The sequence below is a fragment of the Haliotis cracherodii genome, unplaced genomic scaffold, assembly GCF_022045235.1.
Source record: "Haliotis cracherodii isolate W230 unplaced genomic scaffold, xgHalCrac1.p SCAF_11, whole genome shotgun sequence".
NCBI classification, from domain to species: Eukaryota; Metazoa; Mollusca; class Gastropoda; order Lepetellida; family Haliotidae; genus Haliotis; species Haliotis cracherodii.
The window spans coordinates 46,165,907-46,188,418 of NW_027266266.1; the positions used below are offsets into that span (position 1 = coordinate 46,165,907).

At 40.0% G+C, this 22,512-nt stretch overlaps 3 protein-coding genes across 3 annotated transcripts in view; all 3 read left to right on the forward strand.

Moving 5' to 3' along the window:
• LOC139455139 (amine sulfotransferase-like) lies at positions 1-12,396 on the forward strand. Its single transcript, XM_071236694.1, has 4 exons — positions 1-74; positions 3,065-3,290; positions 4,104-4,424; positions 12,383-12,396. Exons 2-4 carry the CDS (start codon positions 3,119-3,121, stop codon positions 12,394-12,396), a joined length of 507 nt encoding a protein of 168 aa, XP_071092795.1. The 5' UTR covers positions 1-74; positions 3,065-3,118.
• LOC139456555 (sulfotransferase 6B1-like) lies at positions 11,728-16,387 on the forward strand. The gene is made up of 6 exons (XM_071238337.1): positions 11,728-11,872; positions 13,201-13,406; positions 14,044-14,370; positions 14,709-14,809; positions 15,235-15,376; positions 16,103-16,387. The coding sequence occupies exons 2-6, from the start codon at positions 13,235-13,237 to the stop codon at positions 16,216-16,218; spliced, it is 858 nt and encodes a 285-aa protein (XP_071094438.1). The 5' UTR covers positions 11,728-11,872; positions 13,201-13,234; the 3' UTR covers positions 16,219-16,387.
• Positions 11,902-22,512, forward strand: part of LOC139456554 (sulfotransferase 1A3-like) — a 17,124-nt gene continuing 6,513 nt past the window's right edge. The window contains exon 1 of the mRNA XM_071238336.1: positions 11,902-11,960. The gene's annotated coding sequence lies outside the window, so the exon portion shown is untranslated. The remainder of the gene's footprint in view (positions 11,961-22,512) is intronic.

Consider the following 22,512-nt stretch of genomic DNA (forward strand, 5'->3'; position numbering starts at 1 on the left):
GATTGCCCGAACGTGCATAGCATAACGTGTGCATGCTTTCTTGACCAACTAGTGTCTTATCACCGTATGGTAAGGTAAGTCGGTGGGGTAAGTTCAATATCATTTCACAACTACCTTCCGGCACGTATGTGTGGCTGCTTGTACATACCCGGAGCATATAGGGCTTTGTAGCGCTAGCTCAATGAGGGGATTGCCTGAACGTCGGGCCGGGCCGGGCCGAGACGGGCTGACGTTATTATTGGCTAAGTACTCCATTATACCAATATATTACTGATAGAACATACACAGATGGCATTAATAAACAATCACAAATAAAAAACGTGAAGCATAATTAAGTCACTGCGAGAAAATCGCTTGAAAACCAGGAAGTCGAGCTCTGTGAGCGGAGCTGTGTTACATGTAAAAGAGGAATCTTTTAACGAAATAGGATATGAAACGTATCAAATGCAATTATCGTGATAAAAAAATTCTTCTGTCCAGCATAACGTTTTCATCTCTAGAATAGTACTATATATAAGTAAATATCTCTGTATAATGTCAGGCTTCTAGTTGTAACAGACAAGTATTGGAAGACGGAGTCTATTAAAATGTATTTATTTGCCTGTAACAAGAAACTTCAACATCAGAAAGGCGTTGAATACTGTCGGCCATTCTACCAGACTAACTGGTGACACTGTCCATTTGATATGATATATATAATAATGATAGAAGTAAAATAGGCCAAATATATATGAGCACTGATTGGCTTTGCATGCTTGTGCGTCGTCTATAATGAGATAACATTCTGACGTCACACCTATGGCACGAAGTCAGTGATCCATAAAATAGTGTTTTTGGTATAATATGGTATTAAAATACGAAACATATATACACAAAGTATTATTCCTTTCACACTGTCTTACGTGCTATGCTATTGAAGTGATTAAGTTAGTAATGGCGATTAGCACGATTTTTACATTATGCGCGATCGATTCTTTGCTGACTTGAAGTTACAGTAAGTACTTGATTGGTACATAGTTATACCAAGGTTCCTACCGTCCGTTCGTCCGTCCGTCTGTCCGTCCGTCCGTCCGAAAGCTTTGTCCGCATGAATTCTCTTAAAGTATTCAGTTGTTAAGTACTGTATCCGATATTATTACTACACTAGCAATTATATATAGATGTAGGAGGCATATATAAGGGGTGTGCTTTACCTTTAACAAGAAATGACAACATCAGAAAGGTGTTGGTTACTGTCGGCCATCCTACCAGACTGACAGGTGACAATTGACTGTACAATGAAATTGTAGTGACGTCACAGGTAGAAACAGGTGAATTAGGCGTTAAGCCAGGTACGGGTAGCACGCACAACTCCCTATATGTGACAGTGGAGGCGCAGCCTTAAGATGGATAAAAGTAGAAATAAGGCTGCCGGCGACAATAATGCCACTATTTGCCTTAGTTAAGGCAGACTCGTTGGTTAAAGTGAAGCTCTTTTCTCCATAGTTTCACAAGTGTTCGGTCCGACGTGGCTCCGGCTGTCAAAGGATCAACGTAGACCTCATAGGTATATCATCATATGTGTTTACATATATAGACTAGCATTATATCTGCCTAAATATCACTTAAAAGCGTCACAGATTGTGGTATGTAAAGCCAAAACGTTGCTGAAAGTGAAGATATTTCCCTCTACATTCTCAACATAGTCTCTATGGGACGTGTTTGGTCTGTGTTCGGACCGACTTGGCCCGGGTTGTCAAAATCAACTTAAGCGTCACATATGTATCATCAAGTGTGTTAACATTTACCGGTCGCGTTATACCAAAAGACGTAAACATATGGTACTTGTTGTTACCATGACTGGCTCTCGGCATTAAGGGGCTGAAACAAGGTCTTGTCGACTCGGAGTCAGTATACTGTGTCTCAGGCGGGTATTCAAGTTAAACTGCGGCATGGTATCTCAGTGGGCTAGCACTATAAGCAGCTGCACACACACACACACACACACACACGTGCATGCATGTCGTTATGCAAGTGCAATAATCTTGCATGGGACGTAAAACCCCATGTCACCTCACCTCACCTCACTTCACCTTAATGCTTAACGTCAGACAAGGTAACAGCAAATGCCATCCTTTATAGACAATGTCTTTTGACATTACGCGGTCAGGGGGTCGAACAACTGATTTGTTCCGACCTCCGGACATATGCTTTATCCACGACACCACAGAGACAGTCATGGATTTCTGAGGGAACAACTTTCTGGCCAGTTTGGGGTATACATGCATCAACACATGTCCGTGTGCCTCCTGAGTCATCTGTGTCTGTCAATGTGAACTGCAGTCGAAAGCAATCTCGGTTGTGATATGTCTTCCCATTACTGATTATGTCCTCAATAGCACACGGCTGTCAATAACATGTCATATGTCATATTCACCCATTCTACGTTGACAATTGTCACCGGGGTAACACAGATCATATATATGTATATGTCAGGTTCAATTAAGTCAGGGTTACAAGAGTCTACAGCTTTGTAATACTGTTAACACATAAAGTCAGGTTCGTTCACGCCAGTTTGACAATCGTTCACAGCTTTGTAATACAAGTTATATGTCAGGTTCGCTCACGTTATGTTGACAATAGTCAACAGCTTTGTAATACTGTTAACACATAATGTCAGGTTTGTTCACGCCAGTTTGACAATAGTCTCCAATACATTATAACTATAAACTCTGTTATCCCTTGTAACATTTGACAAGTTTCTAAGTGGCATTGTGTATTCATAACTTTCGGCCATGGGGGCCGTGTCAGAGGGGTACTCAAAGAACGTGATCTAGACTACCAGTTGTCGCACTTTCATTTTTGTGGAAGCCTCGGTGGCTGAGTGGGTTAGATCGCAGACTTTGTGTGCTGGCGATTAGGTGCCTCACTCTGACAAGTGTTGGTTCGAATCCCGGACAGGACGCAACCGCAAAAAAGTGCGAGAATCTGTACTTTACTAAGAAAGTGTTATCCCAAATATAACGTTTGTTACCCTCTCAATACACTTCAGTTTCTTATTCAAGTCGTTTATAACCACATTCAGGTGCTCCAGATGCTCTGGTTATTGGAGTGAAGTATCAGACGACCTGCAGTCACCATGGAGTTGATACGTGTAGCCGATGATGGTGGAGATGAGTTGACGCTGGTAAACTACAATGGCCGCATATACCCAAATCTCCCCGGATGTATGGAGACAAAAGTGCTGGAGAAATTACCATTTGTTGAAATCCGCTCTGATGACATTTTAGTGTGTAGTTTTCCAAAGTCAGGTATGTAGACTGTACTTATCAATGCAGTGATATAATTTGGACAAAATCTTCATCAGGTCTCGAATCACAGTCTGATTACAATTTCAAGATCTAGGTAGAATAGGTCAGCAACCCATGCTTGCCGTTAAAGGCGACTATGCTTGTCGTAAAAGGCGACTAACGGGATCCGGTGGTCAGACTCGCTGACTTGGTTGATGCATGTAATCGATCCCAATTGCGTGGATCGATGCTCATGATGTAAATCACTGGATTGTCTGGTACAGACTCGATTATTTACAGACCACCGTCATATAGCTGGAGTATTGTTGTGTGCGGCGTTATACAACAAACCACCAACAACAAAATTCAAGATCTAGTCTTCATCAGGATAATCTGAAGATGGTAAGGGCAATAGAACCAAAATGGCGGGAAGACAACCGTCGGGTGTTCTCGCTTTGTTAAACCACGACGTAACCATAAATGTTGCCTTTTTAGGATATGGTCGGAAAACATAAGGTGTAGTACAAAGATGTTGTAATTGGCAAGGTAACCCAAACAAGGTGGTCAAGTCGTTATTCATTATATAGTGACAAGATACATGTATTACACAGTTCATTACTGGTCGTTCAATACAAATGCGACCTCATCCAAAGTCAAACGTTGTACACTATGACTTTGATTTGTTTTCAGGCCACACACAATTTCATGTCATGACTGTCTCTTCCTTGAACAGCCATTAATGGCAGTAGTAAAGTGATTAGATGTCAAGAGCAAGACAAAAATCGAAACTATTTTCCCAAAGCTATGAAGCCCCCCAATGGTGTTTCTATTCAGGTACTCACTGGGTCTGGGAGATGGTTCGCCTGCTGGTGGCGGGACAACTCGACCGTGCTGAATTCGGCAAAGGATTTAACTTAATGGAAAATTGCAACGTGGGGGACTACTACAAAGACTTCCCTTCTCCCAGAATCCTCAACACTCACGTGGGGTTCAACGATCTTCCAGAGCAGGTTAAAATGAAGAAACCTAAGATACTGTACGTGACTAGGAACCCCAAGGACGTGACTGTTTCTTATTACAACCATGTGAAGAAACTGGCCTACAACTATACTGGAGAGTGGAAAAATTTCGTCCGACCCTCACTGGAGGGGAAGTGTGAGTGTTTTTTATCTTTCTTTGTCACACAATTGTGCACACAACTCTTGCATACATGTACACTACAACGCAAAATTTTGTTATCGAGTTCTGCAGTACAATTGCGAATAATTCGCGGATGAGTTGCAAATGATTCGCGAATTATCCGTGGATAAGTAATTCGATAATAATTCGCGAATGATTTGAGAATAATTTGAGATGTCTGCGAAAACTATTTTACTTCTTTATGGCTCTAATTAGAAGTTTTATGGGAGTATCACGCCAACACCGCGTGGCGGGCCATGGCAATAGTCTCCATACATACAATGTATGCTGTAATGCTACACTGTGAATGGATTGCAGGTAAATGTAATGTTTGATCAATATATTCATCCTTTAATAATACTGTCATTTAATATCCTTAGTGACATGAATATTTGATTCATTATCAACTTACATCGTGTTTCTTGTTTCTTGTACAATTCTACATGTATACATTTATGGTGAGGTGCGGTGAAATGAGGTTTAACGTCGCGTCAAAGACTATTGCACTTATCTAGCGACGTGCATGTACGTGTGTGTGTTTGTGTGGCTGATTGTACTAGTCCGGACTGATGCCGATTTATAGTGCTAGCCCACTGAGATACAATGCCGCAGTTTAACCTGAATACCCCACTCAGACACAGTATACTGACTCCAAACCGACCAGTCCTTGTTTTAGCCCCTTTATGCCGAACGCAAGACAGGGTAACAACATGTACCATCTTTTAACGTCTTTTGGTTTGACGCGGTCGGGGACTTTACAAAGAGGTAGCGAGTGATGGTAATTGATTGATACGAAAGACAAGGTGTAACATGACAATCAACAGTTAGCGGTGTGTTGTTAGGGTAAAAACAACCAAGAAAGACAACGAAGGTGTTTTGTCAAAAAATTAACGTTTGAGGTGACTCGATCAATAATGGGTCATGTCCTCACGACTGGTTAAACATTTGTTTAAACAAAGTGACACGATCCGAAACAATCTCCCCATGACTTTTTGAGGAGGCCATACTGGTGACGTTATGCTACTGGAGGAAGTCAGTTGGTTGGTTGGTTGGTTTGTTGTTCAACGCCCCACACAGCAATATTCCAACCATATGACGGCGGTCTGTAAGTAAGCGAGTCTGAACCAGACAATCCATTGATTGGCATCTGAGCATCGATCCACGAAATTGGGTTGGTTGGTTGGTTTGTTGTTTAACGCCGCACTCAGCAATATTGCAGCTATATGACGGCGGTCTGTAAATAATCGACTCTGTACCAGACATCGTGAGCATCGATCCACGCAATTGGGAACGATGACATGCATCAACCAAGGCAGCGGGCCTGACCACCCGATCCCGTTAGTCGCCTTTTATGACAAGTATAGTCGCCTTTAACGGCAAGCATGGGTTGCTGAAGACCTATTCTACCCCGGATCTTCACGAAATTGGGATTCGATGACATGCATCAACCAAGTAAGCGAGCCTGACCACCCGACCCCGTTAGTCGCCTATTACGACAAGCATAGTCGCCTTTTATAGCAAGCATGGGTTGCTGAGGACCTATTCTGCCCCGGATCTTCACGGGTAAGCAATATATCTCTCTGTGCGGATGTGTATGGAATTTACATCATGAAATGCCAATTTCACGTTCTGCAACACGTTCCTATAATTTAACAATTGGATGAGAACACCTGTTCGTGTAGGAGAATGAAACTGTTGGTGTTTATAAGTACGTTATATGACCAATACAGATGAGCTTCCAAACAGCAAATATCTGAAAAGAAAGTCTAACAAGAGTGCTCTGAGAGCACAACATCCCCCGCATGATTTTTTTAACGAGTCGAATGAAGCGCCGTAAAACAGGGGCAGTAACTCTGTCAAAATTAGTCGAAATGAAACGGGACTGCGATATGCGTATCATCAACATGTCGACATCTTGTGTTTAGAGTGTCAGAGATATTCTCTGGAAACTGTAGGAGGAGTTGATTTCACAAGCTTAATACCCTCTGTGGGACGGACAGACGGACGGAGGGACTGCGCCACGACATTATCCCCCTTCGGCCACTTCTGGCCCGGCGGGGGATAAAAAGAACTGTTAACAGAGCACCACAGATTTGATCATAGCAATTTCCATTTTTTTTTCTCACAGCACAAATCTGATAAAAATATAAGCTTTTTAATCGAATAGTAAACAATTGGTCAAGGGGGCTTGATATTTATTTTAAAGTTTGCAAACGGATTGTTGCTTATCAAGATGGAATATGTTCAATGTAAAAATATACATGAATGTATATTGAATAACAAATCTGTTCGTGAACATCATGAGCTTTTAATTATATCAATAAATGTATGGCAAGAAAGTAATCATGACATAATATTGTATCATTTCTTTTGTATCATTCAGACGTTAGCCATGACAAACATGCTAATAGTTTTAGAAATTACGAATATTTTCAATGGGAACGTTGTGACAAAATACACTCCCAGCCGCGCAATCGACCGGAACAGTCTCCTTCTTGAAAACTTTAATATTGTAGAAGCTGTTGTCCTGGAAATCCGAAAATCAGTCGCTTGTGTGGTTTCGGTTTGGAGACTCTCTTGGCTGAAGCCCATGCATTTTTCTGATATTATTATGATTTCTTTTTTCAACATTAGTTACTAGACCTAAAAAGAAATAGGAAACAATATTCGATTGATAGAAAACATTGATCTACGGTCCCTATCACGAGCACGATCAAATTTAAACTTTGACCCTGCCCTGTCTGGCACGTTCTTGACCATTATTTGACCAATTATCCAATACATATGTAGATTTCAATCACGAAAATTTAAGTCGTCTCACATGATCAAGTATACCCGTGAAGATCTGGGGTAGAATAGGTCTTCAGCAACCTATGCTTGCCGTAAAAGGCGACTATGCTTGTCGTAAAAGGCGACTAACGGGATCCGGTTGTCAGGCTCGCTTTCTTGGTTGATGCATGTCATCGATCCCAATTGCGTGGATCGATGCTCATGATATTAATCACTGGATTGTCTGGTCCAGACTCGATTATTCACACACCGCCGTCATATGGCTGGAGTATTGCTGAGTACGGCGTTAAACAACAAACCAACCAACCGACCGACATGTTCAACTATAGATTGTCTCACAAGATCATCGAGTTGTTAACACTGTGACAAACCGGGGGTTAATTAAGATGGGCACTAATATCTACCTTACTTCCTTCAGATTCCAATTATACAAATTGTTCTTCGAGCTATCGCGAGACTGATGGACACAACTGAAGGCATAGATGCACCGATCTCATAAATAAATAAATAAAGTATTAAAGCAAAATATTTTAGCTATAAATATTTTCGGGCATTCTAATCAAACTGTTGTTAACTGGATAAGCTTTGATCCAGAAATTGTTCCTATTTTTTCTGGTTATAAATGATAGTAGATATCATTATACACGGACAAAGGGTTATGATCAAACAACTCAGAAGGAAAAGACTTATTTCTGTGAAAGATGTCTGCATCGATACCTGAGACAAGATATTATAGAAGCACATAAAGAAGACTGGAGAGGTGTTGGACAGAATGCTCAAAGGATCGATATGCCTTCAGAAGACAATACTAAAACTTGATCGTTATTGTAATCAAATGCTAGTATCATTCATAATTTACGTCTTCTTTGAAGCTCGTATAATACAGATTGAAAATACTGAATGCAGAACTGAGTATGGCTTTATGCCGATTTTAGCAATATGTAAGCAATATCACGGCGGGGGGCACCAGAAATGGGCTTCACACATTGTAATCATGTCGGGAATCGAACCAGGGTCTTCGGCATGACGAGCGAACGCTTTAACCACTAGGCTACCCAACTGCCCGGAATGCAGAACTGAATGTAAAGCTCAACAACATAAGGCTTTCGGGTTTGGATACATAGTTTTATAGTATGATAGTGAAACAACTGAAAACTTAAAATAAATCCCCAAAAAATACCAATCCCCGTTGTATTTCATAAACTTAGAGAATAAGATTCTCATCTCATTTTATTCATGCAAACTATCCCAAAGACTTATGGCGGCTTAACATGTATTCCTCATGATATGGAATGATATATATCATGCTCTTTGACAAAAACAATACATTATACAGACAAGGATGGAAAAGCGAGAACAAAACAAAGTAATGGGCTTAGATTCATAGACAGCATACAGTTTCTGTTATCTTCTCTGGACAGTTTAGCTAATGCCAACGATCCTGATGACTTCGCTTTAACGAACTAATATACTGATCAGTTATCTCGACATTTGCTGCTGAGAAAGGGTATATATCCTAACGAACATATAGATGATTGGTCTAGATTTGATGGAACTAAATTACCACCTGTTGAATAATTCTATAGTAACCAAACAGAATTTAAAATGAATGATGCTGTTTAAAAACATGCTCTTAATGTGTGGGATAAACCAGGCAGTAAGCTGTGTTTGTCATGATCTATACTTAAAGATTGATGTACTGTTACTCGATGATGTATTTGAGATATTTAGAAAGACCTGATTAAATCATTAAGGTTTGGATCCAGCAAGGTACTATTCCAGTCCCTGACTCTCGTGGGATGCATTGTTGAAGAAGACTAATGTAGAAATACAACTACTTACTGATTATGATACGCACTTGTTTGTTTAGTTTGTTTTGTTTTCTATAATTTTTAACGCTGCGCTCCACCTATATTCCATCTGTATGACGGCGTTCTGTAAATAATCGAGTCTTGATCAGACAATCCAGTGATTGACTTCATGAGCATCAATCCACGCAATTGGATATCAACCATGTCAGCGAGCCTGACCCCCCGATCCCGTTAGTTTCATCTTACGACAAGCATAGTCAGCTGTTTATTGAAAAAGGATCATGAGGTGCCAAAAATTAAGGCCAAAAATAAATTAGTAGAAGCATATGATAGGAGTAAACCTACTACACACATATATCTCGGCGCCAATAATTTGTATGGCCGGGATATGAGTCAACTTTACCCACAGGACTGGTGGTTTTGAGTGGGTAGGCAATGTTGATGTGAGTAAGATTCTGATAAAGAGTACTACTATTAAAAAAACCTTGCTGACCCATCTTTAATATAATATGAAAAAGGCGCACTTTGTTTCATATCCAATCGACTCATGTTATATATCTTTAGAGACCAAACTGAAACAGTTGCATGGTGTTGACCTTTTTTGAGTTCACCAAGTTGGTATAAATATCATACACTTACTCTATCTGAAAGTCTTTGTTCAGAAGTTACAGATTTCAAGGGCTTTGGATGGTTTCTTACCAATTCATCTTGTTACTTCATTTTTTATAATCGCTGATAATCGCGACACCCGAATTGTAACATTCCGACCATGAGAATGTGTTTATGAATCACCCTCAAATAGTGGTGACATTAAAGAAAACAATCCCCGAAATCGCGCATGCACAGAACGGAAAATATGGACAAGGTATTAAACAATAGGCGACAGCCATCTGTTGATGTTAATTGATCGTATTTCATTTCAAACCCATGTTGAAATCCAAACATGCAATCTGCTTATGTTCGGTTAATTCGTTTAACAATAGCTTGGCTTCGATGGACCTTATTTTCACCACGACTGAAAGTAACATCATGCTTTGTTAAGGGTTTAGTTACCGATTCCATTAACTCGCCTCCAGGATTTAGTTGAAATAACTTAGGCCATTTTAAGGGTCCACACTTCAATATGCGATCCAGTGCAATAACCACTTCAGTTGGATCTTGTGCCTCTGTCTACTGTAGTTAAAACATACCTATATGTTTTGCGTCTTTCCTTTTCATGTGCAAGAAACATGTGGTCAACCTGATCAACTTATTTGGTTATGGAAATATTAAACGTTTTCCTTGGTAATATCATGGGGCTGTCAAGTATATTTGCCATATTGCTGGTTACTTCACCAAACCTTAGCAACATATAGCTAGTTTTTGTATTGCTCCTTTACCTTACCAATACACTCATGGGTTATAGTACATTTTATCCATTATTAATTAATATTGATGTTCCTTTAATACAACCAAAAATGTCCATTTAGATAATGCTTCATGCTGCATCATGATATAAATATATGTCGTTCGTCGTCGTCGGTTTCCAGGCAAAATAATTAGCTATTAGTCCATTCAGATCGTCCACATCTCCCTTCGGTGGGGGATTGATCCCGTACCCTCATCTTCTGCACTACTTTTATTATACCCCGACCTTTTATGTCGGGGGTATATAGTTATACCACAGTTCCGTCCGTCCGTCTGTCAGTCGGAAAACGTTGTCCTCGCGATTTCTCTTAAACTATTCAGTGGATTCATCTCAAACTTAGTACATATAATCTGTGTCACATGGAGGGGTGAAGTCAAAAGAAAAAAAGAAGTTTTTATTAATGTTCCATTTTTTTATGAATTTTTCAAACCCTTACCCTATCCATTATTTATTTTAAAACTACTAACAAACAGCGGGTCGGGGGTATTAGTGAGCCACGCCCATTTGATATTTGTGATGATAGTATTGTAATAATGTAATGACGAGGTGTTCACATGGGAAATCAAAGTTGTGTTGGTCGATATGGTCTTTTCATTTATGTACGTGTCTACCATATGTTTAATTGTAATTACATCAATGTGAAAGCATTAAACTGCAGCAGTTGTACCATGTACATTCACAGAATGCTATCAATTTCACTATTAAAAGTATATATGGATCTTAAAAGAATGATAAAAGGAAGATAGCAGTCATTTCTAAACCTTATGATTTTTGTTATAAGCTTTCTAATTGCATAAATGATGTAGAACAAAGAGTTTGTAACATACTTTAGCATCAATTTAATTATTTCTTAGTGAATGAAAATACGTCATAATCACAGTTCTTATTTTCAAGAATGACACTTTGTTGGTCGCATAATTCTTATATATAGTATTTACTCTATGGGCGAAAATTCTTCCTACAGTCTATTATTTCACGTACTTGTATAAACGTGTCGATTGTTTTCTCCACATACCTTTGGTTTGTACGAGAAGCATGTGTGTGCGCCGCAAAGCTCGTCGTATGACTCAGCAGTCTGATGAAACACATTACATTGTTGCATAATAACAAAATAAGACTACTTTTAGGATATTAGATGCATTATTGTGTGTCAGTCGTCCTTTTGTACTTTGCATTCTGTGTTCGGGAAAACTGGTAGCCGAATGTTTAGACAACATCACCGAATATTGTGTGGAAGAAGTCACGATGACCTAATAGTGTACACAGATTCTGACAGGAAGCGCTCAGCTTGTGTCAATAACTATGTACGACGGGTACGTGAACGGGTGGCAAAGTTCGCATTTTGAGTGATGCAACAGTCAGACATGAAAACTGCTACGATAACAAAGTATATTTAGGGAGTTGGTCGTCCAGTGGTGAGTATATGTTGTGTTCTGGTGTATAACGTAACGTATGTATGCTTTCTTGACCAACTGGTGTCTTATGGTAAATTAAGGTGGTACGGTAAGTTCAATATTATTTCACTTATAGCTACCTTCTGGCATGTTCGTGTTGGTTCTTGTACTAGGGACCGGGCTTATACCGGTTTTGTAGTGTTTGCTCAATGAGATACCATGCCATAGTTTAATATGGATACGCCACAGATATGGATACATCATTCAGCACATTTTATACCTTATAGATTATGTACTTTGCTATTATGCGGTCAGGGATCGGTCACAGATTTACCGCCCTCTGGGAATATACTCTTTCCACGAGTCAGTCAGGGAGTCGTGAGGGAAAAACTCTCTGTCCAGTATGGAAACTACATGCATCCACACATGTTCGCGTGTCTCCTGAATCAACTGTGTCTGTCAATGTGAACTGCAGTCGAAAGCAATATCGGTTGTAATGTGTCTGCTCAAAACTGATTATGTCCTCAACAGCCCACGGCTGTTAATTGCATGTCAAATGTCATATTCACTCAGTCTATGCTTTATAGTGCACATGATATGTCAGGTTCCTTAACCTCAGATGACCACCTCCGTGGTCTAGTGGTAGGTTGGATCCCCGGCCGCGTCATACAAAAAGACGTTAAAAGATGGTACTTGTTGTTACCCTGTCTGGCGCTCGGCATTAAGGGGCTAAATCAAGGACTGGTCGGCTCGGAGTCAGTATACTGTGTCTGAGTGGGGTATTCATGTTAAACTGCGGCTTGGTTTCTCAGTGAGCTAGCACTATAAATCGGCATCAGTCCGGAATAGTACAGGCAGCCACACACAGCGACGTGCAGGCACGTCGCTAGCTATATATCTTGGACGCGACGTTAAACCCCATTTCACCTAACCACACCTCACATTAACGCCAGATTGGCAATAGTCTACAGCTTTATAGTGCACATCATGTATGAGGTTCCTCCGCTTCACCCAGGCATAACGAGTGATCGTTTTAACTTCAAGGATGTTCCTGTTAAGTGGGCATTCCGGCTAAGAATTTGCCCCCAACAACATATGCTTGGCGTAAGAGGCGATATGATGTACTGAGTGATCCGGCTTGGCGACTTGGTTCGTGGCGTGTCATCGTACCCCGACGGTGTTGATAGTTGATCACAATATCAATCACTGGATTGCATGGTCCAGATTGGCCGAATGCCTAGAACTACCGGTTTACTTATATCGTTTCCGGTTTATCTCCAATACATTATAACCATAAACAACTCCCTAAATATTCTTTAGTATCAGATTTAAGTCATTTATAACCACAGTCAAGAGTGAAGAAACCTACGACCTGCAGTCGCCATGGAGTTGATACATGTAGCTGATGATGGTGGAGACGAGTTGACGATGATAAACTACAATGGCCGCAAATACCCAAATTTCCCCGGATGTATGGAAACAAAAGTGCTGGAGACATTACCATCTGCTGAAATCCGCTCTGATGATATTCTAGTGTGTACTTTTCCAAAGTCAGGTATGTAGACTGTACTTATCAATACAGAAATATAATTATGACAAAATTTTCGTCAGGTCAGGAATCACAATTTGCTTACAATCTCTGGCCCATGGTCTACATCAATATAATCTGAAAATGTGAGACAGAACCAACCTGGCTTCTTTGGATATTTCTCTTTGTTTTGTTTTGGGGGGGATATAGTAGGAAAACCATCAGATCATTATTCATTATATAGTGAGTGAGTGAGTTAATTTGGTTTTACGCCGCTTTTAGCAATATATCAGCAATATCATGGCGGGGGACACCAGAAATGGGCTTCACACATTGTATCCATGTCGGAAATCGAACCCGGGTCATCGGCATGACGAGCGAACGCTTTAACCACTAGGCTACCCGACCGCCCCTCATTGTATGGTGTCAGGATACATGTATTACACAGTACATTACTGGTCGTTAAACAGAAATGCGATCTCATCCCAAATCAAACATTGTACACAAAGACTTTGCTTTGTTTCAGGGTATGCATAATTTCATGACATGAATATCACATTAGTGCACTATCATTAGTAGTAAAAAATAATATATGGCAAGTGCAAGGACAAAATGGAATGTATTTTTCCCAAGCCATGAAGGCCCCTGTGGTGTTTCTATGCAGGCACTCACTGGGTCTACGAGATGGTTCGCCTGCTGGCGGCGGAACAACTCGAACGTGATGAAGTGGCCAAAGGATTTAACTTGATGGAGAATTGCAACGTTGATGACTACTACAAAGATGTCCCTTCTCCTAGAATCCTGAACACTCACGTGAGGTTCAACGAACTTCCAGAGCAAGTTAAGGTAAAGAAACCTAGGATCCTGTACGTGACAAGGAACCCCAAGGACGTGACTGTTTCTTTCTACAACTTTGTGAAGAAACTATCGAGGGCCTACAACTACACTGGAGAGTGGAAGAATTTCTTTCGACCCTCACTGGAGGGGAAGTGTGAGTGCTTTTCGTATTTTTCTTTGGTCACACAATGGCAAACATGTACTGTAGGTGATGATCAATATTTTCTTCTTGCATATCACACATACTTTAAATAACAGTTCTACCATCCGTTGGCTGTGCCAGAGTACGCTGATCCCAAATTCGCCATGATTGTCATCTTTGATTTATCGGCACCATTTGCTTGGTCGTAGCTTTTATCGAGGAGGTTGACCTCTACGACCTCGTCACTTTGGGCTTTCGTCCGACACTTCTGACACACCATAGACCCAACCGCTTTACTATACGATTTATTTTTGACGATGGATTTGTGACCAGTGTGTACCTTTTTTCAGTTGAATACGGTTCCTGGTTCGACTATGTGAAGGACAGGGAGGAGGTGAAGAAAACCACTGACGTCCCAATACTGACGATTAACTATGAAGACATGCAAGAGGCACATGGTTTTGTTATTCTTCTGTTGTTTACAAATGATAGTGTTGAGTGTGATGTTCATTGTCCGGGAAATCGGGTTGATGCTATGTGGATAAATCTCTTTACATCAATGTCCCCAGTTCGAATCCACAAATAAGTACATTGCATGAAGTCCATAGATGTTGGTCTCAGCTGCTGAAACATCGATAAAAGCGGCATAAACTCATCTCACTGACTGACGCATTACTTTGGCGTCTGCAAAGCATATTTCGTGACAATGTGAGTCAAGTTTAGTGTTCAGTATGTTAATGTGTTTATAATGACGAGTGTTCATGGGTATCATTTCGTGTGTTCAGTATATTAATGTGTTTATGATGTCGTGTGCTCATGTTCAGGCTTTTGGTCTGTTCGGGATATGAGTGATGTTTATGTTTTACATGTTTAAAGAATGTATTCCGCGAGATGAAAAAAGTGGCATCCTTCCTTGGAATTAACAGTGATGAGTTTGTGAAGGAAGTGTGTGATCAGTGCAGCTTCGCCTCCATGCAGAAAAGCAAGTCACCCATTTCCAAGGTCATGTATAGAAAAGGTGAGCATTTATCTCCAAGTGCATCATGTCAGATGGGATATCTAAAAGGTGTGAGCATTTATTTCCCAGTACCTTCTGTGGATGGATTATCTGAAAGCTGTGAGTATGAATCTCACAGTATCATCTGTGAAATGGAATATCAAGAAAATGTGATTGTTAGTTGCCCAGGATGCTATGTGGAATCATAATTCTAGAAAAGGTTATGTATGAAATGTGATCCAGTGCGTTCTGTGCAATGTAATATCTAGAAACTTTTAGACAGGGTTGCTTCTTGTCACTAAGAGTCATTTACATATTAGGCAGAGGTGGGAAAGAAGGTAGGGATTACTTGACATCGTAGAAAGGTATGGTAGCACTGCACAGCACTGCTGCCATAAGGTGAGGGGGTCCTTTGTTCAGTAACTGTAAAACAACCTTGACCAATTGACTATTCACGAGAATTCCCTGAGCAATTCAGGAAGCTTTTAATTATATATTCATCATTGTTGAAAGATGCAGACACGCTGTATTTTGGCAATGATGAAGCGACTAACATGGTTGATTAGATGTTGTGAATGGATGATTCTTTCTTTTTGTGTTTACGGAATTCATGTATTTTTTATGAGGTATTAATAATATATATATATACACACACACACACACACACATAAAAAGTCATACATATAAAAAATACATCATTACAATATTCTACCATTTCATTCAAGCATTGACTTTTGTTTTTGTCAGGTGAGGTTGGCGACTGGAAGAATTGGTTCACTGTCGCTCAAAATGAGTGGTGTGACCATCTCTTCAAGGAGAAGATGAAGGATTGTCCTTTGGAGTTCAGATATTCATTGAAATAATGGTGTTGTGGACTAGGGCGAGTCGGTAAAATTGAATAGCGCGGCATTGCGGGTGGACGACACATGAATACCAGTTTTATCCAGTTGGGCGCTCTCTTTATGAAAGAATATATTATTTCATTGCCACTCATTGTCTATGTATGTACTTTAATGTGAACCGTGACCATAATAAAAGGAATGAAACATTATATCTGCATTTGTCTGCACATCACATTTCAGCAACAAAACCAAAACAACTCGCTGACAATTGGTTGGACAAACGCCAATGGTGTTTTGAGCATAGAAACTGAGGGAATCGCCGAAGGTCTTGTGTAATGTTTTCAGATGAGTCCACGTTCACATTCGTCTTGTGAAGGTCAACGTAAGGCATTGGGGGGTGGGTATGTGTCGGGATCACCAGAACACCGCTGCGTATGGTCCATCCAGAAAGGTAACTGGACTGGTGAGAAGACGGTAATGCTTGTGCCCACCGAGCACGTATCGTTACTGACTTCCTCCAGCAGAGAGGTAGAGAGGTGTGGTGGTGCCCACTAAGATGCCATTAGTGTGTGTGTGTGTGTGTGTGTGTGTGTGTGTGTGCCGTATAGTACGGGTCATCACACACGTAATCATCAGCCACCAGGGCCAAATTCTTACCGTAGGAATTTCGGGGGAAATTGTAATCTAGGCGTGTTGCTCGAATAGAGTAAGTAACATGTTTAATGGATTTGGTTTTCAGACCCTGGTCTGTCTGGTTCAGACTCAGTTGTTTACAGGTGGCAGTGATATAGCTGGAACATTACTCACCATGGCGTTAAACAACTATCACTCCCTCCATTCTACGATATTAACTTTGGCTGTACCATGCATGCAAATCGTTTAATATGCACCGAACTGAGGAGGGTTGTAAATGATGGACATAGATTTTATCAGGGGTGATTATACCAAACAGACAATTGGTGTGTATTTCCCTGCTGTTGACTAATGTGAACAGGAACTGAGTGCAACTGAAATACATTGTATGATGTGTCATCTTCAGTTGCTGATTTATGTCAACATGACCTGAGTGAGCCAGACATGCGTATGTAGGTTCGGATTGTGAATAGAAACCAGATATGGTTTCAGCTAAGGCTGCCAAACCAGATATATTTTTAAATTATAATATGAGCCTAAATATATTCTTGAAAAGAACATATTGCAACAACATATTTCTTTAATCAGACAATTTCTTCTTTTCTTCAACATTTATAAAATATTTTTGCAACAACGTCCCAGCCTTCAACCATCCCCTCGAATATGAAATGGTGTGTATTGTTCAGTTGTTGACTATTGCCAACATGACCTGAATGAACCTGACGTACGGTGTGTCAGCAGTTCTACTTCCATATTAACATTGTAACGTGCTTCCCTTTATGCTTCCAGTGACCAGTAGGGGCGGTTGGGTAGCCTTGTGGTTAAAGTGTTCGCTCGTCACAGTGTAGAGACGGGTTCGATTCCCAAGATAGGTCTGCACATCACACTTCAGCAACAAAAACAAAACAACTCGCTGACAATTGGTTGGACAGACGCCAATGGTGTTTTGATCATAGAAACTGAGTGAATCGCCGAAGGTCTTGTGTAATCTTTTCAGATGAGTCCACGTTCACATTCGTCATGTGAAGGTCGACGTAAGGCATTGGGGGGTGGGTATGGATCACCAGAACACCGCTGCGTATGGTCCATCCAGAAAGGGACCTGAACCGGTGACAAGACGGTAATGCTTGTGCCCACCGAGCACGTATCGTTACTGACTTCCTCCAGCGGAGAGGTGTGGTGGTGCCCACTAACATGCCATGAGAGTGTGTGTGTGTGTGTGTGTGTGTGTTTGTGTGTGTTTGTGTGCAGGATATTATGGGTCATGCATACACGTAATCATCAGCCACCAGGGCCAAATTCTTACATTAGGTATTTCGGGGGAAATTGTAATCTACGCGTGTTGTTCGAATAGACTAAATACCATGTATTACTGGATTTGGTTTTCAGACCCTGGTCTGTCTGGTTCAGACTCAGTTGTTTACACGTTGCAGTGACATAGCTGGAACATTACTCACTATGGCATTAAACAACAATCACTCCCTCCATTCTACAATATTAACTTTGGCTGAACCATGCATGCAAATCGTTTAATACGCACCGAATTGAGGAGGGTTGTAAATGATGGACATAGATTTTATCATGAGTGAATCACTCCGTATAATACAGAATCGAACCCGGGTCTTCGGCGTGACGAGCGAACGCTTTAACCACTAGACTACCCGACCGCCACGAATGCAGAACTGAATGCAGTTAGACATGTCAAGCTCAACATCATAAGGCTTTCGGGTTTGGATACATAGCTGTGCAGTATGATGGTGAACCAACTTAAAACTTAAATAAATCCCCAAACAATACCAATCCCCGTTGTATTTCGTAATCTTCGAGGATAGGATTCTCATCTCATAATGCAAGCTATCTCAAAGACTGATGGCGGCTTAAGATGTATTCCTCATAACATGGAATGATATATATCATGCTCTTTGACTAAAAAAATACATTATACAGACAAGGATGGAAAAGCGAGAGCAAAACAAAGTAATGGTCTCAGATTCATAGATAGCGTAGTTTCTGTTATCTTCTCTGGACAGTTAAGCTAATGCCAACAATCTTTAACGAACCAATACACCGATCAGTTATCTCGACATTTGTTGCTGAGAAAAGGTATATATCCTAACGAATATATGGATGATTGGTCGAGTTTGATGAAACTAAATTACCATCTGTTGAATAATTCTATATTAACATATAATTAGCCACCATTGCATAGACATCGCCGACAACTATTTGGAGCAAAATGTACTTTCCAGTAATTAATATGTTGGCATATTGGTCTCACATATTATCACTACATTATCATAAGGTCTGAATCTCTCAATTCCTTTTCAAGGGTCAAGCTTGGGGTTGATATAACCAGATAACATTCTGATATCCGTTTATAAGACAGACTCAGACAGGGATTGTGGATGTCTGATATTTGTGATGATAGTATTGTAATAATGTAATGACGAGGTGTTCACATGGGAAATCAAAGTTGTGTTGGTCGCTTACTCTATCTGAAAGTTCATCAATTTCACTAATGAAAGTATATATGCATCTTAAAGGAATGATAAAAGGAAGTTAGCAGTCATTTCTAAACCTTATGATTTTGGTAATAAGCTTTCTAATTGCATAAAGGATGTAAAACAAAGAGTTTGTTATGTACTTTAGTATTAAATAAATTATTTCTGAGTGAATGGAAATACGTCACAATCACAGTTCTTATTCTCAAGAATGACACTCTAAGGATCGCATAATTCTTGTATATGGTATTTACTCTATAGGCGAACATTCTTCCAAAAGTCTATTATTTCATGTACTTGTATAAACGTGTCAAATGTTTTCTTCACATACTTTTGGTTTGTTTGTACGAGAAGCATGTAAGTGGGCCGCAAAGCTCGTCGTATGACTCAGCAGTCTGATGAAACACATTACATAGTTGTCATACTAACAAAATAAGACTACATTTAGGGTATTAGATGCATTATTGTGTGTCAGTTGTCCCTTTGTTCTTAGCATTCTGTGTTCAGGAACACTGACAACCGAATGTTTAGACAACATGACCGAATATCGTGTGCAAGAAAACAGAAGTTCAAGTGGTTTTATCGTACTAAAGGCCTCCGGCCCATATACAAAGAGATAATATCCGTGAGTACAACACAGCTATAGAAATGTGCTGCATACAATACATATGCTGAGACAATGTTACAAAGTTGATGTACACAATTATTTAACGAAATGACTTCACGATACTATAAGATTCTTGTGCCGAGAAAGTGCATGATGAACAAAAAGTTCTAACATCAGAATTTTTTTCTATCATTAGAATTCAACAGAGATTTACATGAATACAAATTTGATAAACGCAGATATTTCTGTGGAATGTGTGGTTCCCTTAAATAAGTATAAACAGTATAAACAAGCACTTTATGAAGTTCATCCTCTATACAAGTTTGACAGAAAGGATACAATCTCATTGGCTACGATATAGGACGATGTCCAATGTTACCCATTATTTCAGACAATCCGATATGACATCTTGAATATGTTATGCACAGAGATTTGTATGTTAGAACATTTAAATACAATTCAGGTTCAATCAACGATTTAAAAGATCTATACATGACATGTCTTGAACTGTTTTCAAGTGTCGATCTCCAATTCTGCTGAATCATATCTGGTGACTTTCTATGAAATAATCTTAAAAAATCATGCTTATTACCGACACCTTGATACAACCACACATAACCGAAACCGTGATAAAATAGCATATAACGAATATGTGATGCCCATGTTGTGTACCCATGATTGTCCAGATCAAGTAGCATTTTGTATGTTTTTCTAGGCAGGCGGTCTTCGTGCATTTCGAAAATTTTAAACCTGTATTTTAAACAACGAATATATGCATTAATGTACATCGGATATCTTCCACATTCGCCATAAACCATAGGCTTTGGATTGTTTATTCCTGTCTTCAAAAACATTTTACATGCATATAAATGTATTTTCTGTATTGGTTTATACTTTTTTTAAATCCCAAAGTCCTGAGCTGGATAGACTGCAATTTGGGCATCAAAAAGCTTAAAATAAAATCTAGGTGGAACAGGTTATAATTTAGATACAGAGGTAAGTAACATGACCATTGCCTTCTTGGCTCTTACAGCCAAATGGTGGACAGTTTTCTTAGATTCAAAGTCTTAGTAAATGAAATACCCAGGTATTTATATTCATGTGCGAGACTAACTGGGCTGTTTTTGTAAACCTGCTAGCGTTACCAGAAGTGTGTCTCTCATATTTGCCCAAAGCGTAAGTCTCTTGTTTAAAATACATGTAAAGGCTGTACTGAGTGTACTATTCAGGGAGTTTACTCTATAGTTATCTGGATTATTAGGATCACCCTTTTTGTGGACAGGTACAATTATAGCTTTCGACCACATATTAGGGAAACGGCTACTTGAATATATCTTATCTTTTTTCCTCAAAACGGCATTTAACAAACATTTACGCATTTCAACAAGAAGATTATCTAGTCATGGGGACTTTTCATTCTTAAGAGAAAATATCAGTATAATGGTCATGATAACATATATCTGTGTCTGTATCATAACTGGTTAAATTCCCTAATTTGAGTTAATATTTCGAATCTCTTTCCAAAATTTGTAGGGTTACCGAGATATTTGCATAATTTATCTACTTTATGTTGTCGAGCTTGAATTTTAGACCTCCTACATGTTTGCTTATATGCTCTTCAAAAAAAAGAAACGCCTAGGTGTTTTGAGAATTTCAATAAGATTTGTTGTTCCCAGCAATTGTCATAAAGACAATTCTTATGTTTGATTCCTGCTAATCATGTCATGTTTGTTGTGCATTGCGCGCAAACACATCTCAAAATATTTGTTTTTTTAAACGTTTATCAGCAGAAATGCAAAGGATGCACGGAAATTGATTTCAGAAAAGGTTTTCAACACAAAGCACGTGCAAAATGTTGGAAACAAGAGTAGAGACACTGACTATAAAAGTCCGTACAGAATTTATCAGTTCATTACGAACGGAGATCGAAAAATGCCAAGATTAACTGCAGCTGACTGAAATATCGCCATTGGACGTTTGGAAGCAGGGGAGTCCCCTTCCGTTGCAAGACACTTCAATGCTCACCATATCTCGTCTATGGGATCGATATACCCGCACTAATTCGACTCAAGATCATCCCAGAAGTAGAAGACCAAGAATGACCACCCCTGCTCAAGATCGATACATCCGGTTGCATCACCTACAGAATCGATTTGCTACATAAACGGACACTGAAGGACATGTGCCTGGTATGCGAAGAATTTCCGACCAAACCATCAGAAATCGTCTAAGGGAAGAGGGAATTCGAGCGAGACAACCAAAAGTTGGACCAGTCTTGCGACATCTACACCGTCAACGCTGTGTCCGGTGGTGCAACAGAGTACAGGCATGGGATCTCAGGAACTGGCGAGGCGTTTGGTGCAACGTTTTCTTCTTCAACGACGGGATGGAAGACAACGTGTATACCGACGTCGACATGAACTGTGTTCAACAGATGGACCGATTTGGTGGAGGGAGTGTCATGGTGTGGGGAGCCGTATCCTACACGGGTAGATCACAGTTAGTGGTTGTCCAGGGCAATCTTACAGCAAACAGATACATAGACCAAATTCTGCGTCCTCACCTCCTCCAAAC

Bases quoted from the DNA above. Each gene is read 5' to 3' on its own strand.
- LOC139455139 (XM_071236694.1), top strand. From the start codon at position 3,119: ATGGAGTTGATACGTGTAGCCGATGATGGTGGAGATGAGTTGACGCTG. The intron at 3,291-4,103 runs GTATGTAGACTG...GTTTCTATTCAG, and splicing joins GTGTAGTTTTCCAAAGTCAG to GTACTCACTGGGTCTGGGAG.
- LOC139456555 (XM_071238337.1), top strand. From the start codon at position 13,235: ATGGAGTTGATACATGTAGCTGATGATGGTGGAGACGAGTTGACGATG. The intron at 14,810-15,234 runs GCACATGGTTTT...ACATGTTTAAAG, and splicing joins ACTATGAAGACATGCAAGAG to AATGTATTCCGCGAGATGAA. The intron at 15,377-16,102 runs GTGAGCATTTAT...TGTTTTTGTCAG, and splicing joins CAAGGTCATGTATAGAAAAG to GTGAGGTTGGCGACTGGAAG.